This window comes from Epinephelus fuscoguttatus, linkage group LG13, assembly GCF_011397635.1.
Source record: "Epinephelus fuscoguttatus linkage group LG13, E.fuscoguttatus.final_Chr_v1".
Taxonomy (NCBI): Eukaryota; Metazoa; Chordata; class Actinopteri; order Perciformes; family Serranidae; genus Epinephelus; species Epinephelus fuscoguttatus.
The window spans coordinates 35,489,865-35,516,487 of record NC_064764.1 but is presented as its reverse complement, the minus strand read 5'-3'; the positions used below and the strand labels follow the sequence as shown (position 1 = coordinate 35,516,487).

General features: G+C 41.4%; 1 protein-coding gene across 1 annotated transcript; it reads left to right on the top strand.

Moving 5' to 3' along the window:
- The first annotated feature begins 1,393 nt into the window (after positions 1-1,393).
- rnf17 (ring finger protein 17) lies at positions 1,394-26,570 on the top strand. Its single transcript, XM_049594322.1, has 38 exons — positions 1,394-1,531; positions 3,657-3,769; positions 5,452-5,549; positions 5,706-5,778; positions 7,467-7,556; positions 7,680-7,783; positions 7,957-8,125; positions 8,362-8,438; positions 9,102-9,176; positions 9,306-9,598; positions 10,879-11,007; positions 11,166-11,324; positions 13,095-13,266; positions 13,571-13,712; positions 13,892-14,079; positions 14,185-14,314; positions 14,486-14,636; positions 14,950-15,065; positions 15,418-15,535; positions 15,720-15,837; positions 16,857-17,114; positions 17,313-17,460; positions 17,777-17,889; positions 18,240-18,330; positions 19,406-19,527; positions 19,990-20,176; positions 20,498-20,609; positions 21,387-21,550; positions 21,740-21,859; positions 22,102-22,182; positions 22,355-22,477; positions 22,558-22,614; positions 22,728-22,838; positions 23,265-23,388; positions 24,763-24,898; positions 25,214-25,400; positions 25,737-25,863; positions 26,317-26,570. The coding sequence occupies exons 1-37, from the start codon at positions 1,462-1,464 to the stop codon at positions 25,830-25,832; spliced, it is 4,815 nt and encodes a 1,604-aa protein (XP_049450279.1). The 5' UTR covers positions 1,394-1,461; the 3' UTR covers positions 25,833-25,863; positions 26,317-26,570.
- Positions 26,571-26,623: the final 53 nt, after the last annotated feature.

Sequence of the window (26,623 nt, the reverse complement as noted above, 5' to 3'; positions counted from 1 at the left end):
TGGAACAAGATATTAATTAATACATATAGTCATTGCAGCGGTCTCCAACCTTTTTGTCTGACATACACATACAGAAACCCTTCATCAAACCACTCGTCATGCTCCAAGTGTGTTCTTTTGAATGGGTTTAAACTGGATATTATTTTACACTATAAGTTATATAAACACGTATGTACATTTTACACAGTGCAGAGTAATTGTAGAATTGACAATGTTTAGGTTTGGTCTCTTTTTCAGTAGTTTTCTGTATATTTTCTATTTGTTCTACAACCACTTAAGAGTAGCAGAGGTTTCAACTATTAATTTAAACTTTCTGCTCTCTTTCTAACTAGTTTTAACCCACTCTCAGAGATTTTTTATTATTTTTTTTTTCTGAGCAACTTCACAACTGTGGGGGTCAATCTTTTAAACGACTACAAATTCAATAGTCTACAAAAATGTTATTGATTATTCATTATTATTAAAATGGCTGGTTACTATGATCATATTAATTCGGGTTTTAAATTGCCAATGCATGAAATTTAGTGATTTGGTATATTATTTAAAAAAAAAATGCAATTAATGCTCAAAGCAAAAACAAAGTCATCCTGTGTATAAACTTTTTTTAATTTATTTTTTATTTTCTTATTATTTATTTTGTATTTTTATTAATTTTATTTTTTATTTTTTAAGGAAAGGAGATGAATGAGAGGTACCGTTCAAAAAGAGCTTAAAGGGAGATTAATTTCTATTGTCAGGCTTAAATTGTGTTAAGTTAAATTGTGGGACAATCATTCAAAATTATTTTGGGTTGTCAAAAGACTGGTTTACAGGTTTTTTTTGTTTGTTTGTTTGTTTGTTTTTACAAGTGTGAGTGATTTTTTGTGAGGTTAAATTGATAAGAATGTAGGAGAGGCACATATAAGCTTTTGCCTCTGCCTGAACCAAAAAATGTTTGTAATGTTTTCACTTACTGTGTTATGTGTGATGACTGAATAGAAACATCACTACAACTACAGTCTTTCCATTCATGTCACCCTGTCAGCTGCAGATTGAAGTCCTGTACTCTTTATTGTGTCCAGGTTTGGCTTTAAATGATGTTAAACACATCAGGGCTTAGTGGCTAAAACACAGTTTTCTACCCCTTATATGAAGGCTTATGTTGTCAGGGCTACTGTACCTTCACATATATTGACTCAGTAAATGCACATACCCATGAACACATCACCAGCATTTAGATTTAGCTTCGTCTACAGAGCGACTGTTATCTGGTGTACAGACTCAAAGACCGAGCAATAACCGCCAGAAGAGCAACGTAAGCGATGCACTGCATTAATTATATTTAATTTATATTAAACCACATTTTTCTTCATTATGCAAAGATAACACCTGGGCCTGTGAACGCACCTACATGGTCACGTGACACAGACACGACCGCAGCCTCTCTGTCTGAGACCCAAAAGCAGTTTTATATAGACACTAATGATGGATAGTGGCGACAAGCAAAGCGCTGTTATTTGCAAGTTGTGCGGAGAGGCATTCACCCTGCCTGGTAAGATGTTTGTATCCACTTTATACCGGTGTTACGCTCCTTCATACTATGTTTAATGAGACATGAAGTTAGCTAGCTAAGTTAGCTAGTTAGCTAAAAGACGTCATGTCTGCTATGAAGCAAGCTAGCGGCAGCAGCTAACGGTGGCTGATTTAAAAAGCAGGTGTATTAGCAGGGTCTTTAGAGTCTTTAAAAGTAATATAATTATCTGAACCCAAGACTTAATATGTGTTAAATACAACTAATGATATAATTCATTGATTTCCCATGGTGGCTAGAAGTTGTTTCTTCTGGGGTGTGTTATAATAAGCTAACCGAAGTTAGCTTCCATTGCAGGGAGGACCTCAAGTGTCGCGCCAAGATGGCGGACTTGATTACAATACTGTTGCAATTAGGAGACACTCAAGGTGAACAGGGTACACCTTTCAGCTATTAGGTATCATCAGAAACGTCCTAAGTTGACAATTATTTTTTTCGTACACCTTTCTGAAATGTTATGGTTAAAGTCAAATATGCAAATGAGATAGATCCGAAATCTGAACAAAAATAACCACCGAACTTTCTTTTGGACATTTTCTTTACACTAGTGTAAAAGAAGACATGTTGTGGAGACAAAATATCCCCAAATCTCAAAACTGCATGAAAAAAATAAAAGTTTTAATCTGGGGTATTTTCCCTCAAATGCATGAAGATACAGTGCAACAGAAGAATGGGGGGAATAGACAGTTGTTATAGTATGTTGACTCACTCCGTGATTATTTTGAAGCAGATAAAGGGTGAGAAAATTCATGAAAAGTTTAATGAATTAACCATTAGACTTGGTCATAAACATGTAAGGGCAGGCCAAAATCTCAAGGCACACCTGTAATTATATCTGTGCACAATTGCACACCATAAGTGTTTGTTTTTAGTCACTAATATCAAATCACACTTGACGACCAGCTGTTACACAGGAAATATTTAGTAACAAAATGATTCAAATCAAAGCACCAATAACACATCAATTTAAATGGGAAATAATGCAAGGTCATGAAGGATAACATAATGTGTCACACACTTACAATTCTCTCACATCAGCAACAAATAAGTGCCCTGTTAAGGACATTTAAGGCAGAGTTTGCTTCTTTATAAGACAATAGGTGTGCACAGCATACTGATAAGTCAATTAAAAATTCATTCATACCTTTTTAGTATACACCCAATTGAATATTGCAATAATAATAATGTGTGGTTATCACAAAATCCCACGGCACACCTGGATTTGCATCATGGCAAACCAGTGTGCCGATGCACACCATTTGAGAACCAGCAATGTTAACCCCACCATCCATCCCTGCTGGCATTTTTAACAGCAATACTGTTTTTAATGAACTTGTAAAGTTGCTTTAAATAACAAGGTTGTTTAGCATGTTAATGTCAACATTTTGAGTTGATGCCATTATGTTAAATGAGTAATTCACATAACTATAGTTGAATGATAACAGTAGATGGGTGCCTCTGGTTCAGTGAAAACACATTGAGTCAGTAGAGCAGCTGAACTGTATAGAGTCAGGTTTGAATAAATACATATCAGATTTTAACAAATTTACCTACTACAATGAGGTACAATGACTGACAACACATGGCTTATACTGAATATAATAAAGGTCTTCATGCATCTGGGAGCAGAGACCACACACCTGAATTAAGAACCAGCTTAATAACTTTTTACAACCGTATAACCGAATAAACAAGGTAAATTAACATGGAGTTACTGTGGCGACCACAAATGACAAAACATGGGATGTACTGGTGGAAATAAACAAACCAGCATTTTGGTGACACAACTTTTTTTCTGACACATTGACAGTTAAAATGAGTAAGCTTAAGTTTTTAGATGATGAACAAACTATCTGTTTATCACCGTTGGTTGTATGATCACAACCTTAACTCCACATCATCTAACAGCTGATGTGACAGTGTCAGTCTCCTTATCTGGGCAGGAATCCATAATGTGGGTAATCACTGTTCTTTTAAATTAAATGGGGTGATAAAGTGGTTACACTTGGATAACAGGAATGTGCATGATATCCTCTTAACAGACATTGCATTATTTCTACTTGTCTTTAATTTTTTTCTTTCTCAGAGGATAATGTCGATGGTAACCTCCCTCGTGTGCTTTTATGTGCCCACATCTACTGCACATCCTGCCTGCTGTCCATTCAATCTGATGGTGTCATTACATGTCCAGAGTGTGAGGTAAAATTACTATTGATCTCACTCTTGCAACTAGAAAGAGGCACAATTCAAATAATGACCAAAACAGATTTGATAGATTCCCACTCACTCGTTTATTTGAGGGCTTTCCTTGTTTGTCATCATTTGTGAAAAGAAACACAAACTACAAGCAGTTATATTGTGAATTCTGGCCTCTTCTTCTAACAATCTGACTGTTGTAACTAGATATTAGTGATGATATATTATTTGATTCATGCACATTTAAAAAACTGTCAAATAGAGGAAGCAAATAAATTGCACTTTTGTACTGTCCAGCTAATCCTGGCCCAGTGGTCAGCTTTGTCCACAGTGTAGATGTTAAACATGAGAGATAGTTCTCAACGGGCCGAAAAAAAGACAACCTGAGCTGAATCAACCTTCCGTTTATTTCAACCTGTCTCCTATCGTCCTAAATTTGTTTCAAGTGACTAGCGACATAAAAATAATAGTTAGCATGTTAGCCGTTAGCCTAGATACAGCCGGGGCGCATAGTAGCGTCAGGCCTGTTAAAACGTAAGTGAACGGGCAACCTTCAAGTGCAAAGTTAGTCCACTAAACAAGCTTTTTTCCACAAAGACCGCCTCATATTGTTAGGATAAATGTCAGAGAAAATATAGAAAACGGCATGTAAACGTGTTGTCTTACCTTACCGGTGTGGTGCCGTGTTTGTTTACCATTTAGCTCTGCTTTCCAAAGCGTGGCCGAAATATCGCAAGAACAAGCAGCGATCTCATACCGTGCCTGAAATCTCGCGAGAACAAGCAGCAACAGCTGGAAGGCAGAACCGGACAGTAGCCTGAAAAGTTCATTCATTTATTTTATGAAAGATTTATAGAATAATGGCTGACTTTTTGCCAGACTTCGACTTTGTGGAGGAGGAATTTGATTTTGCAGAGTTTGATGGCCGCCCTTATTTATTTGAGCCAGAATACACTGACGAAGAGCTTTGTGAAATTGAAGAATGGCGGAGGAGAGAGAGAGAGGCGCAACAGGTAGAGGACGAGAGAGGAGGAATGGCTGCTGCAAGGCTGCGTAGCTCTGGAGATTGTTGGTGTACCTGTGAATGCTGTGCCCCAGTGCCCACAGAAGAGGAATGCCTCTGTTGCAAGGAATGGGACCGGCTGCAGCCTTATTTTCAAGGTCTGGATGTGACCGAGGACGAGACACCTCCACCTGGAGTAGTATCTAGCTGGGCTTTATCTAGAGCTCGTGAGATATATTTCGGCCACGCTTTGGAAAGAAGCGCTAGATGGTAAACAAACATGGCAGCACACCGGTAAGGTAAGACAACACGTTTACATGTCGTTTTCTATATGTTCTCTGACATTTATCCCAACGATATGAGGCGGTCTTTGTGGAAAAACAGCTTGTTTAGTGGACTAACTTTGCACTTGAAGTATGCCCTGTCACTTAGGTTTTAACGGGTCTGACTCTACTATGCGCCCCGGCTGTATCTAGGCTAACGGCTAACATGCTAACTATTATTTTTATGTCACTAGTCACTTGAAACAAATTTAGGACGATAGGAGACAGGTTGAAATAAACCAAAATTTCCCTTTAATTTGATCTTGTCTTGCCTGTTGAATTTGTGATTTGCATCGAGTTCTATGCTGCAGATAGTCAGGTGGTAGGATGACAATGAAACAGCTAAGCTAACTCTGCAGGTTGAGTCGACCCTTCCTGAAGGCGGGGTATATGGCCTGCAGGATGATAGCAGAATCATTGGCCTCATCTACACTTCGAAAATGAACAAGATGAAAAGGTAAAGTGCAGTTTTGAATGTCAGGCTGAACCACACCACTGACAACATTTTTTTTGAACAACGTTGTCCTCCTTGTATAATCAGATTCTGCAATAGTTTTTCAAAGAGAATGGGTTTTAACTTTGATAATTGCTTTGTTGTTGTGATCTCGTAAAGGTGTGAAAGACCAAGGAATTACAAAAGGTTCAGTCGTTCACCAACCACAGGCACGAACGAGGAGTGGGAGCAGGTATGTTTGGATGAACACAAGAGATGCTGGTGGGGAATGAAAGTTGTCACGTCAGCTCCTACTGTTAAGGTGTTTTCACTCTGGTCTCCTTCAGCCCTCCAAACAAACTCAGTGCCATTAGTTAGCATTTTTTAGGTATATGTGGAAATGTACTAAGACCACCTAGTTTCAGTATGGTTCACTTCAAGTCTACATTGCAGTTGGCTTAACATGTGCATTGTGAACACAGAGTGCTCCAGGTTTGCCTTTCCCTTTGCCACTGTATTGTAGCCCTCCAGATCTCATGCTATTGTACTAGGATGCTCAAAAAAACAACAGTTAGATGGAGCCACATTCACTTGTAATGCTAGCAAGAAGAAGGACAAAATAGATATGGAACGAAGAACACATCAAACGGTGATTGTCCACGACACACAGCAAAGTTTTCCTCCAATTTTCAGTCCAGTTGACAGTGAGACATTTAATTAGGACTGCACAGCAGTGCTGCATCAAAGTTAAAATGACTACCTAAAAAAACTTAACTCTCTCTCACACTTTAAAATGTCTTGAATTTGCATAAAGTACAATATATATATTAAGCAGCAAACCAAAGCAGTAACAGTCTGAGCTCCAAGATATGTGAAAACACCCTTTATGTTTTGCACATTTCAAATTACACAACAATGGGAAATACCCTATAATGTGGATTTTTCTGATTTAGAAACAGCTCTTGCAAATCTTATAGAAGAAGTGCCCTGTGTGTGTTGGGAGCGAGATGTTGCCGTAGTGAAAGTTTCAGGATCACAGTCCAATAAGAAGGGAGAATAGACAGAATAATTAATGCAGTGACTTAACCCATCAATTTTGCTGTGATCTGTTGTGATTATTTTACCAACTCCTCTCTTGTTGTCATGTGCTTTCAGTATAGGGATGTTAATAATTAACCATTAACCGACAATAAGAATTTTGACTGATTTATACCATCTGTTAAACAGTTAAAAATATACACTGAATATCTAGAAGCTAATGACCCAGAGGCAGAGGTGGACGCTTATATGAGAGCAGCCAGTTCACTGTCTGCCTAGTCACAAGATGCTGAAACAGTGTCCACACTATTACACAAAAAAGAAGTCTGCCATCGTCACACACCAGCTCAACTGACAGTTAATGGTTAACAATCAGATCGGTCACACAGAAAGTGCTACATTAATATTCATATATCAGTACTGACCAAGAATAATGTTACGTGTGTACATATATATACACACGGAACATTATTAATATGTACCTGGTATTAACTAACAGTTTAGAGAAGTCTAATGAAATATTAAAAGTAGTCCACTGATGTGTATAGAAATGTCTCTTGAGTGACTTTCCTTTGAGAGATTGTGCACTTACTCAGCTGTGAATTCACCCCAGGGGCAGACCCTGTGCACCCTGCAAGATTTATACATCCTGGCTCTCCTGGAAATGCCTTGGGTTCCCCAGAGGAGTTACACTCTCTTAATAGATAAAGTGTGTGTCTGACTGAAGTGTAGTAGTGTTGCAGAAGGTCTGATAAGAGTTTCAGCTGCACATTATGACTCGGTGACATAAATTTGTCATCTGCCCTACATAAACATAGCTAACTGAAAGGGAGGTTGTAGTGGCTAAAATGTACATAACATAAATTATTCAGATTAAAATGTGTGGCTTTTGGTTTTATTCAGTCAGCTAATATCGAGAAGATTGAGAGGGCGGTGGATGAGGCGTTGGCCCGGGCTGCAGAAAATCTTGCCCTTCTGGAACACATCCATGAGGTGAAAGCTGCACAAGATCAAAAAACTGCACACACTTTGTAGAGCTCTATTATTTATGTTTACATCACAAAGGAAAAAGTGAGTGTTGCTGGAGTGTTCCATGTCTGAGTTTGATCTCTGCAGACGCTGGCCAATGGTCTGGCCAAGCAGGTGAGGCGAGAGAGAGCTCGGCTGGAGATGGAGATCATGCAAGCTGCAGACAATGCTTTACATGCTATTCAAAAGTGGTATGGGTATAAACTCTTCTCCTCTGGAAAATATCATATCTATTCACATGAAGCATGGATACATACACGTCTTTTTTTTCTCTTCAGATTGTTCTAATTTCCTTGAAAATCAAACAGAAATAAAATCTTAAAAGTGACGTTTATCTTGATGCCTGTGATTCCTTCGTCGACAGGAGGGATATGCAGATGAGTCAATTGACCAAACTGGAGGCACGGTTCTCCACCAGCCACATTGAGCTGTGCCGTGTCCAGGAGAGGATGAAGGCCCTGGAGACAGCCATGCAAATGGCCAGGGAAGTACGCCGTGTCCCCTTCCTGGAGCAGTACTGCACCCTGGATAAGGTTTGAAATGTTATGCTTCTTTACCTCCTGACAGGTACTTCTAAATATGCACAATGCACAGTCAGGTGCTACAAAACTACTCCTAAATAAATGCTGGTAAACTTGGGCTTCAGCTTTTACTTGTATTTTCCATCAATTTTCCCTTTAAAGAAATGAAGTCAGGCAAAATGATGCTATGATTTAGTACTAAAATACTGTGGCTGCTTTTTATTATGCTGCTTGTATGTTGGTGATAGGTTCTGGAGACGTTGCAGGCTCCTGTGGATAACCAGTCCTTTGATATGAAGTGCATCACCATGGGCTCTGGAATGAGGTTTGTCACTTTAAGTCTAATGTCTTAATCATTTTTTACCTCACCAAAATCAAAGCACATTGAGTGTGCATTGATTTGGGTCTTATCTAAGACAACAGACTTATGCTCATTTTGTGCTGGCATTGTGTTTTCTCCATTTCAGTAGTTGTATGATGTTAGGATTTATATTACAATAATATTTTAATAATTCAAAAAATACATATGTATATTTAATTATTTTTGAATCAGGTTGGCTGGACAGAAAGTGACAAAGTTCTGAGTAACATAATGCCAGTAGGTTAACGTACAGAGACCGTAAACTTGAAAAGTCAAAATAGTGGAAAATCCCTTGTTCTCTATTGTTACTCAACATGTAATCACTTGGAAACCGTAGTCTGGTATGTCCTGCCAGCTCAGTATAATATTGATTTCAAACGATTGCCAAACTAGTTCACAAGACTGCGAGTAAGGATATGTTTTATAATATACAGCTAGATCCTTGCTATGCAACTGTTTAAAAAACAAAGCAAGAGTATTTTCCACAGACATTTAATTATTTACATATCATTATTTATTTCCAAATGTAAACGGCCCTGTGCTCGAAGTCCTGTGTAGATGCAGAAGGCCTGACAAACAAGTGACAGGCTTTACTTTTGAATTTGTGTATATGTGTTTGTTTTCCAGCTGTGTTTTCCTGCCAGAAAGCCTGAGCACAGGTCTGGCCTTGTCTTTGAAGATGGAAGCCAGCGACCCAAAGCAGTGAGTCCTTCCATTATGTCATTTAAGATTGAGTTGGCAAAAGCCCTTATTTCTTATTCTAGAATGTCATAACTAATAATTTCATGTTTTTAACTCGTGTGGCATCGTCATCTTGCTGTTCTCTTTCAGCTTGTCTGAGTCTCAACCTAAAGGCTGCCAGCCAGTCAGCTACACCAGAAAGGCTCCCTGGCAAAGTGCAGAGGGCAGGAACAGAAACTTTACCTCATCCAGTCCAAAAAAGCTGCCCAGCCCCAAAAAAACGGACCAGGAGAGTCCGAGAGCTAACAGGCCGTCGTCACGAAGCTTCTCTCCGAGCCCCAGACTTCGTCGCAGGTTCAGCCATCCCCACCAAAGCCCGCCCTCAGACCCTGGAACTCCAGACGTAATTGTTGAGGAGCTTTACGACGAGGGACGAGAGAATGGTGTGTTTAAGATTGATTTTAAAAAATGTCCAGTCAGAGCATAGGGTGGGTGATAGATCGATTCTACTCGATGTATTGCAGTTTGCTCCGAAAAACTATATCATGAACATCTAAATGGGCACGTTATTTTTTTAAGCCACCTGCTTACTTTGGCGTTTCGGTTGTCTTGCTCTCTCCAATGCATGGCTCTCTCCCTCTCACAGACACAAATAGACTCACAGACATGACATGTCTCACACACTCCTCCGCCCATCCAGACCACTTTATGGTGTGTGAGCAGGTGAGGTGTGTTCTCCTCTGCAGGGCTCCAGACCACTACTATTTAGTCGCATTTTGCGACTGTTAGCACCTCTACAACTTACAAATATTATCAATATATTAACTGGAGGGCTGTTGATTTGTTTCCAGCTTACAGTAAATAAATCATCTCATTCAACAGCGCCACGGTAACAGTTTAATTTACGGTGGAGGAGATCGACATACTCTACGTTTAAAAGGAGGCAGTGTTGTAGATGATGTTGGTCTGTGCAGCCTTTATGTACATCCAGACGTGGAAGGAGAATCCTTTTCTTTATATTACCGTTTTGTTCAGTTCCACCGCTATTTAAATTTCTTCACCATCTCCTACGAGGATATCTTTCTTGAACGATGCTACACTGCCTCCACGCTCTCTGGTGTTACCGTTCCATTTCATCTGTATCCATAAGCTTTCAGAAAACGTGCACAGAAACAGACGAAATAAATGCAGAGTATGGACAGAAAGCTCTGTCCTTGTCTGTCTCCGCCTCTGTATTCAGTGCTGAGCTTAAATGAACCCTTAGTGACATTTTGTGAACATGGAGCACCAGTGCGACCTGCAGATACTATAAATGTATGATCTGAAGAGCTGTTGGTGTGTTTCCAGCTCACAGTGATTAAATCCTTGTGTTTAACGGTGCAGTTTAACTTTGTGCTAACTGCTAACTATTAGTTCACAGCAAAAACATCAACACTTCCAGATGGAGACGAGCCAGGTGCTTCGGAATAAAAGCACCAGTGGTTCCGCTTTGATTTATTTAGTTACAACAATACTTTATTTAACTTTATTATAACAGTACTTTAGAGGAGATTTCAAAATGTCACGATGTATATTGTGTATCACGATAAAGCCTAAAAATATTGCAATATTATTTATTCTTAAGCAGTATCATCCAGCTCTAGTCAGAACATAAAACCACTTATGATGGAGGCAGAAAAGAAGCCTCAATGTATTTTGTTAAATGCTTTGTATCTTTCTGCAGCTCCACCACCCACCGGCCCTGAGCTGGCCAATGACAAGTGGAGAGTCCACAAGAGAAAGAAAAGTCAGCCGTCTGGCAGTAGCAGAATCGGGAGGGAGAGTCAACTGTGTAATCAACAGAAGAACAAAGGTGATTAAATTAGTAGGCAAAAAATGTATATAAATCTATGTGTAGTCCATGTATAGATTCTCTCTTTCTCTTCCCGTCTTTCTATTCACTTGTTCCCCCTTGTACCCCAACAACCACCTCTCCCTCCCTTTCTCATTCTCCTTGCTCCTGTCTCCTAGTCACCAAGTGGGTGGCGGTATCCCACATTGTGAATCCAAGTCACTTCTACGTGCGCTACTTGAATGAGGAAAAGGAAAGTGAGAGCCTGTCTGAGATGATCAACAACTTCTGCAGTGGAGATAATTGTTGCTTCACTTCCAGTGACACAGTGGAGACAGGTATGTGCATGTGTCCACAACAACTGGGGAGAAATGAACAGCTGAGTAAATTAAGTGAAATGTTTATAGGTGCTGTATCTTATGAGGGTGGATTAATTAGTCAGTGAGTGTGCACTTAGGCCCCGATCAGATAGTGCTGTTTTCAGCTTGCTTTGTCCAGGGCTCCCATGGTCATGAAATTTGTAGAAAAAATCTGAAATTAGAAACTTTTCCAGGCCTGGAAATGGTTTGGAATTAAGAGAATATTTTCGAAAAGTTCTGAATTCATCGTGTAGAATATGTTCATAAAATTGCCATATCTAACGTTACACGAAATACGTTCTGTTGTATTGTTAATTTAAAATCTGGTGCTGCGCGGAGTGACCGGTGAAACATCACTAATATTGTGATGTGTGGCAGGTTACCTGACACTTTCACACTGAGATCTGAGGCTCACAAGATTCATGAATGTTTTTTTTTTTTTTAATTTATTTATTTAAGATATTTTTTTGGCCATTTTGCCTTTATTGGACAGGACAGGTAAGCGTGAAGGGGGAGAGAGAGAGGGGGGGGATGACATGCAGCAAAGGGCCACAGGCTGGATTTGAACCCAGGCCGCTGCGGCAACAGCCTTGTACATGGGGCGCCTGCTCTGCCACTAAGCCACCAGCTCCCCGAGATTCATGAATGTTGAATGTCAGTGTGGTAAACTGCTAAATGATGCTGGTGACAGTGACAGTGACAGAGCTTGAGTGGGAAATGATGGGTTGCTTACAAACTTGTCAAAATTATAATCAAGACATAAATCAAATTGCATTGACATCTATCCCCCAAAAAAAGGGATGCGCCCTTAAAGTTTTGCGAAGGACCTGTATGTGCCAGTCTGGTGTGTGGCATAAACGCTCAGTGTGCTTATTTGCAAATGCCTGAAGTGCGTGTTCAATAATATGTGGATGTATTACTACATAGTCCTATATGTTTTAAACTACTTAAAGTCATAAAATTCACTGATCTGTGCCTTAAAGTCTGCATAAAAAATGGACAGGCGGAGGGCACTTGATCTGGCTTTGGTTAAGGGCAAGAGGCTGTTTCCATATACGTTGGTCACAGGGATGCAAAGATCTAACTGTGTACATGAGACCCTCAGAAAGAGGAAAAATTACAAGGAGTGACACCAGCTGGTCCACGACCTTCACCTGGATGAGGAATGGTTATAGGCTTATTTAAGGATTTGTCTGGGACAATTTAACAATCTGCTGTCAGTCATAGGGCTAAAATACTTGAGGCTACAATTTGGAACACAAGCCATGAGCTGTACGCTGCGACTTGTTGTCATCGCCACCAGAGAGGGTCCGTTCCTCAATGGGAAAAGCACACAGTGATTATGTCAGGTTCTTTTCCACTCTGAGTTGAGGCTTCGTCAGCTTGAGGCCATTAGGGCACTCCTGCAAAAATACAGGGTGCTTTACAATGCAGAGGCAGCGAGCAAAACGCTTCACTTTCATTGAAAACAATTAGAAAAATCCACCCCAGGACTGATTAGGGCCTTAACTGATTGATAACGCCCAAGTTGACTAATTGCTGCTGTCTTTATGTTATACATAAACACGTACAATAATAATTTAGTTTCTTCTTTGTGATAATTCATTAACAGATAACATTATTCCTCTCTTTTGTGTTCACTTTCATTAAGTTTGAGTTTCCCACTATAAGTTCACCACTCATCCTCTCGGAGTGGAGGGAAACACAGTGCTCATGTGATTCAGCCTTTGTCTGCCTGCTCCTCTCCAGACTCCACGATCTTTGTTCAGAGAGAGGAGGGACTCTGGGATCGAGCCACTGTGGATGAAGTCAGACAGAGTGGATGTGTGGAGTCTGTGAAGGCCTGCCTTGTCACACAGCTGGCCAGTATCCAAGTCTTCCTCATTGACCATGGCATCACCAAAAAACTCACCATACAGAGGTGCGCAGACATAAATGGACAGAAGGAGTTCATATCTGTGTTTCCAACTGATTGAAAATGGGCTGTCAGAGTCAGAATACTAGTTCCCCTTTTTAACCAACATGGAACCGGTTCCATGTCAGTTCTTGCACCGAATTTTAAATTATACAGAGCATTTTGACCAAAACTTGATTAAACCTGGTTGACAATCGGCAAAGTACCCTTTTAAGGGACCTTTTTTGAATAATTTGATAGTGAATGTTTTTCTTAATCATTCAGTAATTATTATCGCACATCCTCTACTCTTGTTTCACATCTTTCTCAGTGAGGAAGGGACAACAGAGTCTTCACTGACGGCAGTGAACAACCACCTGAGGAAGGTGGGTGCGGCGGAGAAGGTGGAGCTGAGTCGCTTTGCTCCTCTGGCTATCAGATGTTCACTCAAGGACCTGGTCCCCTATAATCTAGTAAGACCACTGAGGTTGAGGTTGGCTCTCCAGTTTCAAACACAACAAATATATCAGAGAGCACAACAACAAAAACAACATTTGTTTTATGTTATGTATTCAAAGACAGAAAACCCAACATCTGTGTGTGTGTGTGTGTGTGTGTGTGTGTGTGTGTGTGTGTGTGTGTGTTCATTCAGGCAACAGGCTGGAGTACAAAGGCACAGGTTGAATTCCAGAGTGTGGTTGGCTCTGCATCTGTGGAGTTGCGGATTTTGGGTCAGGACAGAGACTCCCTATTGGTGGACCTGAGGAAAGCTCCCGTGGACCAACTCAGTGATGTGCCCATCTCTGTCAGAGAGTACCTTGTTTTCATTGAAGTGGCCAGGTACACATGTGCAAGTCACCAGGAAACATTCTGATTATCAAATTAGTATTAACTTGATGTGATATATATATTATTTTGGCTGTGCTCTTCCAAAATTGCTCCTAGGTTTTATTCTCCAGTGAAGTGGGGCAGGAGGCCCCTGCAATACTACCCCCCAGAGTATCCCAGGATCAAGAAAGAGCTCATTGCTGTGGTGTCGCACATCAACGACCCGGCTGACTTCTACATCAAGCTGGTACTAAATATACACATAAATAAATACATGCATTGTTTATATAATATGAGAAAGAAAACATGAGCTTTAAAGAGAAGATAGAGCAGTTATTAAGGTTGGCATTGTCCTAAATAGAAGTACAACTTTTCCCTTTTTATTGCCGCTACATTTCTTCTCCACTCCCCCCAACAGGTTGATAACATGGAGGCCTTGTTGCTCTCAGCCAAGCTCCAGGATTGTTACAATGGGAATAATGAAGATGGCCTCAAAATCTACTGCCCTGTGTTAGAACAGGCCTGTGTCGCCCGTTTCGAGGACAAGTGGTATAGAGCTCAGGTCATAGGTGAGGGCGTGTGTGTGCAAGTTGTCCCTGTAGTTTGGCGGTTTGCAGCTAGCACTGGTGAGTTTTACATCCTCTGGTGGCCAGCTGATGGTAATGAATTAAAGCAAAATCTAAAGAGTACCAATAAAAGAAGCGATAACGTCGGAGCTTATCAATACTACGGGCTTTGAAAATTTAGCCCGGTGAGGGAATAAAGCACGGGAGCAGCAATACATCGCGTGCGACATATCCTGATTTCTTACATCACAAACTAACCAGAAGTAGAGTTCACTAAATAATTGTGGTGTGTGTGTGTGTGTGTGTGTGTGTTAAGGTCATCCAGGGGGCAGAAAAGTAGAGGTGCGGTATGTCGACTTCGGCAATAGTAAAAGCTTGTCAGTCGGAGACTTGAGGAAGATTAAGGATGAGTTCTTTGCCCTTCCCGCCATGGTGAGAGCACAGCTTTTTAATGGTCGACTGAAACTTATTCTTTACTTTTGTAATAAGAGAACATAATCTACATTGACGGTAAACTGGCCTTCTAGATCTTATATAGAAAATCTTGTTTTTTTTTTAGTTCAATTTTGTTCTTTGATTTAATTTCTGAAAGAAATTAAGTGACATTAAAATTGGAGACTACGTCCTGTTCAGTTTTCCTCAAAACATTTTAACATTATATTTGTTCAATTACACAAACAATATACATGATAGGTTCGTTTTATTTACTTATATTTTTAGTACTTTACACACACTTGAAAACTGCTGGGTTAAGTCAACAGGAAGTGTCTCTTCTTCTCTCCAGGCAATCCATTGCTGTTTGTCAGATGTGATTCCCGTGAATGGAAAGACCTGGAGTGATGCCTGCACCGACAGATTCATCAGCCTGGCTGACCAGAAACTGGTCACTGTTGTGGCTACAGGTACTGTGTGTCTGGGACATTGAAGTAGTAACATGAAGTATCTGTGTGTTTCTGATTCCTTAGTGTGTGTTGGTGCTGGATGCTAAGCTTGTATTTTTGATATTGAACTCGTTTGTCAGCAAAACCCATTTTGTGGTCTTTGTGTTTTGTCACCATTTGTATCTTCTCCCGTGTACCCATCCAGAAAGAGTCCCCAGGAGCGAACCTCTGCCAGTCAAGCTGTTTGAGAGCGGCCTGAACGGGCCACAAGCCAACATAGCTGAGCTGCTGGTGAAGGAGGAACTGGCTTCCTTCAAAAAGGGGTGAGACTTACACAGTAATATCCAAGAGTTAATGAGGGAAAAGAGGCAACATAAATTATGTAATTTAAGAAACTAGAATAGATTTTACTCTTTTGTCTCAGTCAATGAACCACGAAGGTTAGTAGTTAGTACAGAGGGAAAAATGAACCCCAGGGGCTGTTTGCCCAAACAGGGCTTAAGCCGGGTCCAAAGCTAAGTTGGTCATAACTTGGCGTTCTAAGTTCGACCAAATAGCACCATGTAAGCTTCAGCATTCTTCTCGCAAAGACTTGCCGTAAATCTTATGCCTCTGCCATTTCTATACGGAATATCTGCAACCTGATACACAAGAGCCACAAACTTTGAACTAAAAGCCACATTAGCTTTCCTGCTTAAGTCTCCTTTTGGCCGGCCTTTTGCCGGCCGGCTTGTCAGTGTTGCCAGACCTTGGGAGAGAAACAAGCAACCAGGGCTATAGAAACAAGCCCAAAAGAAGCAACTGCAGTCTGACATACTATCATGCGTTTTTAAATAACTTATCAGACGGATATATATAGAGGAAGGTGACGTTTAGAGAGCAAGCCCAAATAAGCAACTCCCCTGTAGAAACAAGGCCAAAGTCGCGGCTAATAAGCGGACCTGGCAAGTGGCAACACTGGGGCTTGTCCTCCTCACATTTTTTCCGTCCTCCTGCGTGCTAACGTGGGATGTATCCTGCCTCTCATTGGCTGATGCTCTTTGTCAGTCGTGTCACACTTCTCCAGTTTTCTAGCATGCCAAATATCCAGTCGCAGTCACAGACAAGGGGGCAACTTGCTTGTAGGCTTGTTCACACATGAGGACTCGTCGTGGCAGACTATCTGCCGACTCACCTCCGACCCAAGGTGGCTCTCAAGATCATCTGCGACGTTAAAACCGCAGTGAAAATCGTGTAATGTGAACTAGGCATTAAGCAAGACAGAGGGAAATGGAAATGGAAAATTTCACGTCTTTTTGTTGTGTCACACCCCCTCCACTATCTGCGACAATTCCTCCTGCAGACTTAAGTCCAAGGACGCCAGGCCCTCTGCCAACGATTCTGCGATATGGGACCCTCCAATTGAGCTTGGTTTGGCCACAGAAAATGTTGATAACCCGGACCAAAAAACCCTCACGGAGCAGACTGAGGAGCAGCTGGAGTTTGAGCCTCAGCTGAAGTTACCTGATCAACTCAAAGACCTGAAAGTCAGAGTCAGCCACGTCAACTCGCCAAGCAGCTTCTACATCCAGCTCACGCAGTACGACTTTCAGCTCAAAAGGTCAGCAGTTAAAACGCTGATTTAAAACCCTTTACATAAACGAAACATTGGTACAGCAAAGTCATTTTTCTTCAGCCAACATCTGCTGTTACCAGCTTCTAAAATGTAAAGATTTGCTTATCCTCTCTTTCTATATATTGTTGTAAATTAAATGTCTCTAAGTGTTTGCAGTGCTAGTATGCTTGCTGTGTTTTCCAGGATATGTGAGCTGGTGAAGAAGGAGTGTGCACTCATGGAGCGCCAGGATGTGGTGTGGAAGGCGGACATGTACTGTGCTGCTCTCATTAATGGGGTTTGGGAGAGAGGACAGATCTGCTGTGATGTCACATCGAACAACATTGCAGAGGTAAATAAAGAATAAATAAATAAATAAAAGGAGCGGCTGTAGGGTAGTGTTTGTCTTCTCTTGCATTGTTTTTAAAGCCATTTTACCGCAACACCATACCCACCAATGGGAGTGTTTATTGTTCCAGTTTGGTGCAGTGCATTCTGGTAGTTGTAGGTTTTCTACCTCTTGAGCAAAAGCAAATGCCACAGCACTCTTCTTCTTTTTTCTGTTGTCATGTGGCACCAGTTTTTCCAGCAGTGAAATACTTCTTTAAACCTTGTGTGAATTGACAGCAGTGACTGTGTCTCCTTGTCCCTCTGCTGGCTGGTACCAGGTGATGCGCTGTGACCATGGCAACACGGTGAAGCTCGAAGTCAGCAACCTGCGGCCTCTGCCGTCCTCCTTGAGGGGCTCTCTGGCACTGGAGTGCACTCTCACCAACATCAGGTTACACACACTGTATTTAGTCATGCACCTAGATGCATACAGTATGTATCCATCACAAATAAGCACACACCCTCAGTGTATGGCTGGAATAGTTGTACCACCCATTTTTAGCACTGTGGGATAAACAGTACATCATCACTGTCTAATGTTTAGAACACACTGTCGTAACAGTGATTTAAATGCAGTACATGGTGGTGGAACAGCATCTCTATTGTCTTGAGTTTAAGTTTTAATCAGTTGTATTTCATAGTAGTTGTAAAGTATGGCTGCTTTCTTATGATAGATGCTTTACAAATGTGTACTTCCTGGTTTCCATCACTTTCTTCCTCACTCTCCTTTCTGTCTCTCAGGCCAGCAGGAGGCCGATCTACCTGGACTGCGACAGCGTGTGAATCGTTCTCCTACTACCTGACTGGAGCTTCAGCTGTTGTGACCATCAAGGTCTTCCTCTGCTCATGCGTCCATGTCTTTTTCCATTTGTTGCAAAGCTTCCTTTATCTCCATAGTAAATTGTTAAGATGAATAAGTTCTTCAGATCAATTGCTTCAGAGATGCTCTGTTTATACTATTATTATTAGTTACTTGAAGCAACATTATGCAACTTTTTACCTTAAAATAACACCTTCAGAATCATTTAGATGGTTTTTTGTTTCCCACTCCTCATCCCAAACACCTTTGTCCTAACTTTAGAGAGCAGTTAAGGACAAATGCAGACTGCTCTTTGTCACTACGTCACGCACCACAGGCTAGCTTAGAAGAACCTAGCTAAGAATTGTCAGTATGGACATCATGACAGAGGCGAAGAACAGTTGTAGTAAAAATCCAAATCTTGTGCAGCGTTGTCCGAGGCATGAATGATGCTTTGTAATTGAGCAAACTGATGCAGGGTTGCAATTTTTTATACTACCCTGGTATAAGCTGAGTGATCTGTCTCATGGCTAATGGGAAAACAACAATCCGAGACCAGAGTGCACATCCCATGGGTTTCCCAATCTCCTCTTTCTCCTGCTCTCGCTCTTTTTGTGTCACTCTCTAGGTAGCTAGCACTTCCCGCTATCCCCCCTAACTCCCTGCCTCTTGTATACGACTCTGCTGGGAGGAGAGCGGACTGCAGCTCCAGAGATTACCTTCACTTAGCAGCTGTAGAAGCTTGAATTCAGCTAGCACAGGGGATTAAGGGGGCTGGTGGTCAGCAGCAGCACTATATCTAACCTGTGTAACGGCAGCAACAGAAAGTTTGCTGATCCAGCGGGGAGTTGGGGCGGTCCAGAATCAGATCCCTGGCGCTGGCTTTTGTGCTAGTTGAATTCAAGTTGCTACAAATACTAACTCAAGATCTGTATTTACAACAGAGATGTACCAAACCGAAACTGTAGCAGCGCCAAATCTCAAAAATACCAAATCTTTTATAATGATGCTTTAACTCATTTTAGTCATTTTTTTCTCAACTATGCAACTTTATTCTTTGTTGCTGTTTGACCTCATTCCATTGTTTGTCTACCTCTCCTCTCTCCAGGAGCTGACAGATGAGCGTCCAGTGCCCGTCTTTCTGTTCTGCTCTAACAGGATGGGACAGTTTGACAATATTGCAGACTTTCTGACCAGAGAGGGCCTCGCCCTCAAGGAAAGGAAGCAAAGGTGTGTGTGTGTGTGTGTGTGTGTCTGTGTCTGTGTCTGTGTCCATGTGTGTGTGAGACAGATGTATGGAAGTAAGTGTGTTTGTATGTGATTATTAGGATTCATAACCCTTAAATACCACAAGCAGCTTTTCTTTTCTTTTATCCATACATCTCTCTCTTTGGTATTTCAGAAGCTCTAAAATAAAAAAAATATAGATGCAGTAACATCTTAAATTCTTTATGTGTTATATGTATTTTTGACTGTTGTTATAATCTTCAGTTGGACTGTTTTACTCACTGCTTGTACAGTCACAAGGGCGCTGATTTGCATCGAATTTTAGAAGCTTTTCACTATACTCTCCATAGCCATTTCATTGTGCCAATAGCAAATGACTGATACTCGGTTTTTAATCCGAAGCCAGTGTCTGTCTAATGTTAGTGGGTACCTGTTTCATCCTAAGTGTATGTGTCTTATCTGCAGAGATGCCGCCATTGAAAAACCCAAAGAAACTGAAGCAGAGTCTCCAGTGAGCGAAGCACCAACTGATGGCGATACAAAAAACACTCAACCACCAACTCCTCCTCTCCTGCCTCTCCCCTCCCCATCTCGCTTCACCCTGCCCAGTCCTCCAAAACCAGCCCCCCGCACCGTGATGTCTGCTGAGAAGGTGATCACACACACACACACACACACACACACACACACACACAAACTGTGTCTGGGCAAGAAACCATTTCTGTCCTTCTGGATTCTCTGCAAATTAGGGCTGTAACAGTTATAGTGCATTCGTAGCAAACCATCACAGTTCGGTGCATTCAGTCGCACATTTACTCTTTTCAAGTCCTGTTTGTCTTTTTATTTTACTTTAGGTTTCTTTTATATCTCGTCCTAATGCCTTTAATGTCTCATGTCAAGCACTTTGCATCACTCTGTTGTTGAAAGGTCCAATACAAATGGTTTTGTGGCATTGTCTTTCCTGTGTGTGCAGGTTAATACTCCACCTTACTGCCCTCCAGAGCTGCCGTGCCCTGGTCACATCCAGATATGTGTTTCTGCCATCGGAGAGGACGGTCTCATTTACACCAGAACACAGAATGCAGGTGCACATAAGAGCCCATCCTCACTGGGATAAAGCTAACATTAACTTGTTTATTTGAATACTACATACATCATTTTCTTAAGCTAATGGCATGAGACTTGCTTTGGTGTTTTAATTCTCTTGCTCTCACTCAACTCTCTCTCAGACACTAAAAAAGATACTCGCAAACATATGTCACAAACCATCCAAACGACTCTCTCCTGGGCCATGGTGTGTGTTTTTGTGTCTCCAGACCGCAAGCTTTCAGTTGCATTTTGCGACCATGGAGCACCAGTGTGACTTAATAATATTATTAATATATGAACTGGAGAGCTGTTAGTTTGTTTCCCACTCACAGTGAATATATCCTCACATTTAACAGTTTAACTTTACGCTAACTGCTAGCACCTGTTGACTGGAAGCTTCAATTTCACAGTAAAAACATCAACACTTCCAGCCCGAGTCAAGCCAGGTGTTTCAAAATAAAAGCACCCGTGGTTCCGCTTTGATTTATTTAATTATAACAGTACTTTATTTAACTTTATTGTATCGATACTTTATTCAACTTCACTGTAACAGCACTGTATTTAACTTAATCTTAACAGTGGTTTATTTAGTAGTAAAGTAGTCTGTAGTAGTTTAGGGGAGATTTAAGATATAGATCATGACTTGTATCTGCTCGAACATCAGTGTCACCATATTTTGTTTTGTTTTTCCTGACTTTCAATTCAGAGAGGAACATTTTAGATGAAAAACAGGATCTAAAGTAATGTTTGCTGTTTATATATATGTGTGTCAGAGTGTCAGCTGGAGCAGCTGAGGGAGAGGATTCATCAGAGCATAAAGACTTTGCCCAGACCGAGGCCCTACACCTGGAAGTCAGTCTTTGGCTGCGCCGTCATCGGACCTGATATGTTGTGGTATCGAGGACAGCTGCTGGAGGTGCTGGGAGGACACGTTAAGGTCAGAAAGACCTTAGATTCACCAACCAATAAACAACACAGATAAATTACACTTGTAAATCAAAGATATGCTATCAAACACACCATATTCTAAACTTAACACATGAGGCAAATTCAAAGCTTCTCCTGCTGATACAGTTAAACATCTCTGATATGTTATTTCTAATGCTCTGTGTTTGTGTGTAACCAGGTCCAATATGTGGACTACGGCCTGGTGGAGAACATCCCAGTGGTCCATGTGTACCCCATGCTGCTGTGTGACGATGTTCCTCAGCTCTGTATGCCCTGCCAGCTGCACGGCATCAACCCGGTAAGAGTTTGTGTGTGTTTTGGTGCGTTCATGAGTTATTTAAAACACAGAAAAACCTCCCCCCAAAAATCCACCACAGTAGTCTCAACTCAAAGGTCCACTCACAGAGGGGTGTTGCTCAGTGAATGAAGGTGGAGCTCTAAAGAATGTTTCTCTAAATAAAGATCTTACACAGTGTTTATAAAAATGTATTTATATTTTTAAATCTATAATTATCTGAATGATCTTCTCTGCCTCTTCAGATTGGTGGGAGGTGGCAGCGGGATGCGTTGGCCTTGCTGAGGGAGTTATTGATGAACCGCTGTGTGGACATGCAAGTCATGGTACACTTACACTCAGTACCTTCTTATGGTATCACACCTAAATAAATGTACTGTCAGCTGTGTGTATATGCAGGCATAGGATACAGCCCTAAATAGCTGTTTTAGCTGTCACTCCTCAACCACTGAGGTAGTTGGTGACCCCTAGTGTGTATTTGTGTGTGTTGTGTGGTAGGAGCTGCCGACTGACCCGAGGGGACCCCTCAAAGTTGAGCTCTTTCTGGACGAGATGAGCCTCAGCAGGATTATGTGTCACCACGATCACGGCTCCATGGACCCGACTGTCTCGGCACAGAAGGTCTGAGTGTATGCTAGTGATGTTTTCTGGTTCCCAGGAGGAATCAGTGCTGCTGTAACTCGATCTGTGTTTATCTGCAGGGACACTCTGTGATGTCTCCCGCCCTCCTCCTGGACGACTGGGACATGGACATTGAGGTACTGTAGTTCGAATAAAGATTGGAAAATTGATTTTAAGAACAGTCTTTTCATTTGACTTGAACAACTCACTGCAGAGGGAGTAAATCTAAACACAGCTGATGTGTCTCCAGGATCTGAAGAGTCCAGAGGAGCCGATACTGGGGCCCTTTGTCTACCCAGAGCTGCCACAGGAGAGAGGGAAGTTTCCAGTCAGGGTGAAACACCTGCGGACCCCCAACGAGGTAACAGCCAGCCACAGAGATAATATTATATATAAAAAAAACTGATGTAGGTGCAGTTGTACCAGTGACTTAAGTACTGATGATAGGATGCTGTTCAAATGATTTGAGGTGAAAACTAAATCAGTTTAGTAAAGGATTAGGGTTGTACAATAACTTGCACAATAAACACAACCTGAAACACTGCGATATCTTTACTGTCACTGTTTGGCAAAATATTTACTGGACATGTCAATGAAGCGTAACTTGACTTTCACAGACATAAAAGTAAACTGCATCTTGGCTGGTTGGTTGAGTTATTCACTATTGTTGATGTTCTCTATGGTGAAGCATTAACTCTTAATGAATGAAGCTGAACTGATGTTAAAACAGATGATAAATGCTTTTGCTGAGAAGAGATCGATCTGTATCTGTCTGTCTGTCCTGCAGCTCTTCCTGTGGCCTTTGGAGGGAACAGCTGATGTGGAGGTGGACAGAGAGACTCTGCATGAGGCTCTGAGCAGAATCAATGAAGACATCAACAGTCTGCCACGACTCACAAACTTTCGTCATGGTAACATTTCACTGCCTGTGTTTCTGGTCGTGAACGGGGCTTTGTGAAATACTTTTATACTTGGTTAACATAATATTTATTTACAAAAATGAGCAGGTGACAAATTTAAAATGTTTCTGAAATGTATGCACATATTTAAAGGAGCTATATGTAAGAAATCTAAAGCAAATAGTCCTAAAATCCTCCTAATATGTCACAGAGACTAAGGAGAATAATGTTCATATAACATACTGATCTCACCGACAACAATAGTACAGCCAGAATATTTGCATTTAAAAAAATATTTTACAGTCCGCAAATCATGTTTATGTTTTGAATTTGTGTTTTGGCCTGTTGCACCACCCACCGCCGTCTACCAGTCACGCAGTCAGTAGAGTCTCAGCATCAGTTACAGTTACAACTGACATGACTCGCGGCAGTATTTTGAATTTGAGTGCAGTAACCGTTTTGGCCACATTCTTACATACAGCGCCTTAAATTTGAATGCCGTTTCATTTTAAATGTTAAAATAGTCGATCAGTCTCTGAAGATTGTGCTGTGATTCATTCGTGTACTAATGTGTAGGGCTGACCCAAAAAATTCGAAGCTTCGTTCGATGGCACGGGATTCGATTGTGAAAAAAAAAAAATTCTAAGCTTTGGCGCTTTTTTTCCCATTCTTTGGGGGGAGGCCTTAAACGCAACACTAACCCCCACCAGTCCGATACTGACAGCGAGTGCACTTAGAGCTGGCAGGCATGTCCAAGAGGTCATCAGATGTGTGGTTCCACTTTAATGTGCCCCGACAACCCCCAGAAAGCAGAGTGCCAGATTTGCCAAAAGCAATTGGCATATCACAACTCAACAACAAATTTGGGAAATCACTTGAAAAACGCAAGTAGTAATTAAAAAAGAAAAAATCTCCGACAAGGAAATAGAAAGCCCGACGCACAATGGAGACCTGCTATTATCCTGCTTGAACACAGACGACTAAATTCTTTCAACAATGTGAGTCAAAATAATGATAAAATAGATTTTATTGATGTAAAATATGCATTTTCCAGTTCCACCAGTCCGCTCTGAGTCTGGTGTCAGAGACACTTCTGATGCTCTGAGTTGCGCATCTGTTTGATTGTGCTGCAGTATGCGCCGAGGGTTTTAATTTCGTGTTCAGTCAAAAGTTAAACACTACTTATCACTGACCATTAGTGTTTTTTCGTTTGTGAATATTTTTATCTTAATTCTAGTGTTGGAAGAAACTACATTTTCGCCATAATTTGTTTTGTTGGGGTTTTTTTTGTTACTTTGACTAGACAGCAACAGACAGTCCCTGGAGTCGCAGACGTTTCTCTGCAGAGTCCAGTAACTTCTTTGACTTTATGCTTGTGGTTTGCAGGCAACCCGTGTCTGGCAGAGTACAGTGACGGGCTTTACTACCGGGCCAAGGTGATAAAGTTTACCAGCACGGAGCCTGTGATGATCATGGTGCAACATATCGACTTTGGCTCTGACGACACTCTGCCCACCAGCAAGTATGAACTCCACACACACTTCAGATAACAGACTGAAGTTAAACTTTTTTTAACTACACTGAATTAACACTAACATTTTACTGCTAACAGCTCTGTGGATATTATTATCAGCATTATTATCTTCCACTGGTCAGTACACGTAAAACCGATGGAGAATTTGTGTTTCTGTGTATATATATGTAAAAGTTGAGACTGGATATTGGGTCTCCTGTACATTAACTCAAAGCTTGAGAACGTGTTTGTTTCCTCCAGATACTTTAAAACCCTTTGAATGTGGCTGTTCAGCAGGTGTGTTATTCTGTCACTTCCTGTCAGGCTGCGTCAGATGCCGGCTGAGCTGTTGCAGTTTCCGTCGCGGGCCCTCAAGGTGAAAGTCGCCGGCTTTAAGGCTCCGAGTGTCAACAGGCAGGAAAGCGTGCTGCCCTACAGCCCCAGCTGGAGTGTGAAGGCTGTAGTGGACATGATCGACCTGTTGCACAGCAACATAACGGCCTCTGTTGTGGTAAGAGACGCAGCGTGACTGGTACATAGAGCTGTCATCATGTGTCTGTTACTGAACCTGGAGTGATAGTGATTTAAAGGTGCCCGTGCAGAGCCGACGCACACCTATAAATCAGCCTTGACTCACCACAGTGTGCTTACTGTATATCCTTCCTCATCAAACATTATCAGAGCTGATTTTTTTCCCTCTATGTTTGAAACTTGAATTGTTTACATCCATTTTCTAGCTTGCGGTCTTCTTCACTGCTGCACATTCTTTATGTATTATCACCACCTGCAGGATGGCACCTTTTCAGTGTCTTACACCCTTCATGTGCTCTTCTTGTTGTCTGTTCAGGCTCAGGAACCAGAGCTCACGGTGCTGCTGTACAACGAGAACGATGAGCTGGTCCATCTGCCTCTGGTGATCAGCGGACTGGCTGAGCTCGAGTGAAGCAAAGCGGAGACAGACTCCCAACCCACATGTAAGTCTTCAGCTTTATTTCAAGCCTTATTTTTAACCATTGAGCTCTTTATCAGAAACTGTCAATGATTGTTTGTTTGTGTTGTACAGTAAATATCAGTTCAGCAATGTCAGGTTGCGTTGTCAGTGTGCTAACTAGTGTCAAGCCCTTCTAGTTGATCCTAAGGTTTCCTTTTTTAATGAGGAATACAGTCTACTGCCACCTGCTGGTGTGGAGAGTTATGTCCTCTCACGCAGGCACAGAAAGTACGTGCTAGTTTGGTCGGCTATAGTCTTTGTGGTGTGTTCAAGTGCAACCTTTTGGCCAAGAAACAGGCAACATGAGGCAGTGCAACAGTCGGCCTTCATCGCTGCTAGTTCTTTGATGTAGATTTGGTCTGTCTGGCCTTTTGACATTGCATACTTTACGTACTTTGATTTTTTTGAATACATTTCCTGTCTCATCTTTCTCCAGGTCTACTGGTGGACGTCATGTTTTGTTAACATCTTGATTTGACTTTGTCGTGCTGTTCTTAGTTTTTACATGTTCTGGAGAATTTGCAGTGGTTTTTGCTTTCACAGTGACACTGTAGAGCAGGGATTTATTTTCAGTTTTGCTGTTGTGTAAGTGAGCTGTGTTGACTTGGCACTTTGATTTCTGGTTGTTTGACTCGTGTGAGACGGGTTTGTCTGTATGAAGGTGCAGATTAAAGTCTTTCAGTGTTGTCTAACCTCTCTGCAGTGTTTTCATTGTAAATAAATACTTTAGCTCATCTGGTTAA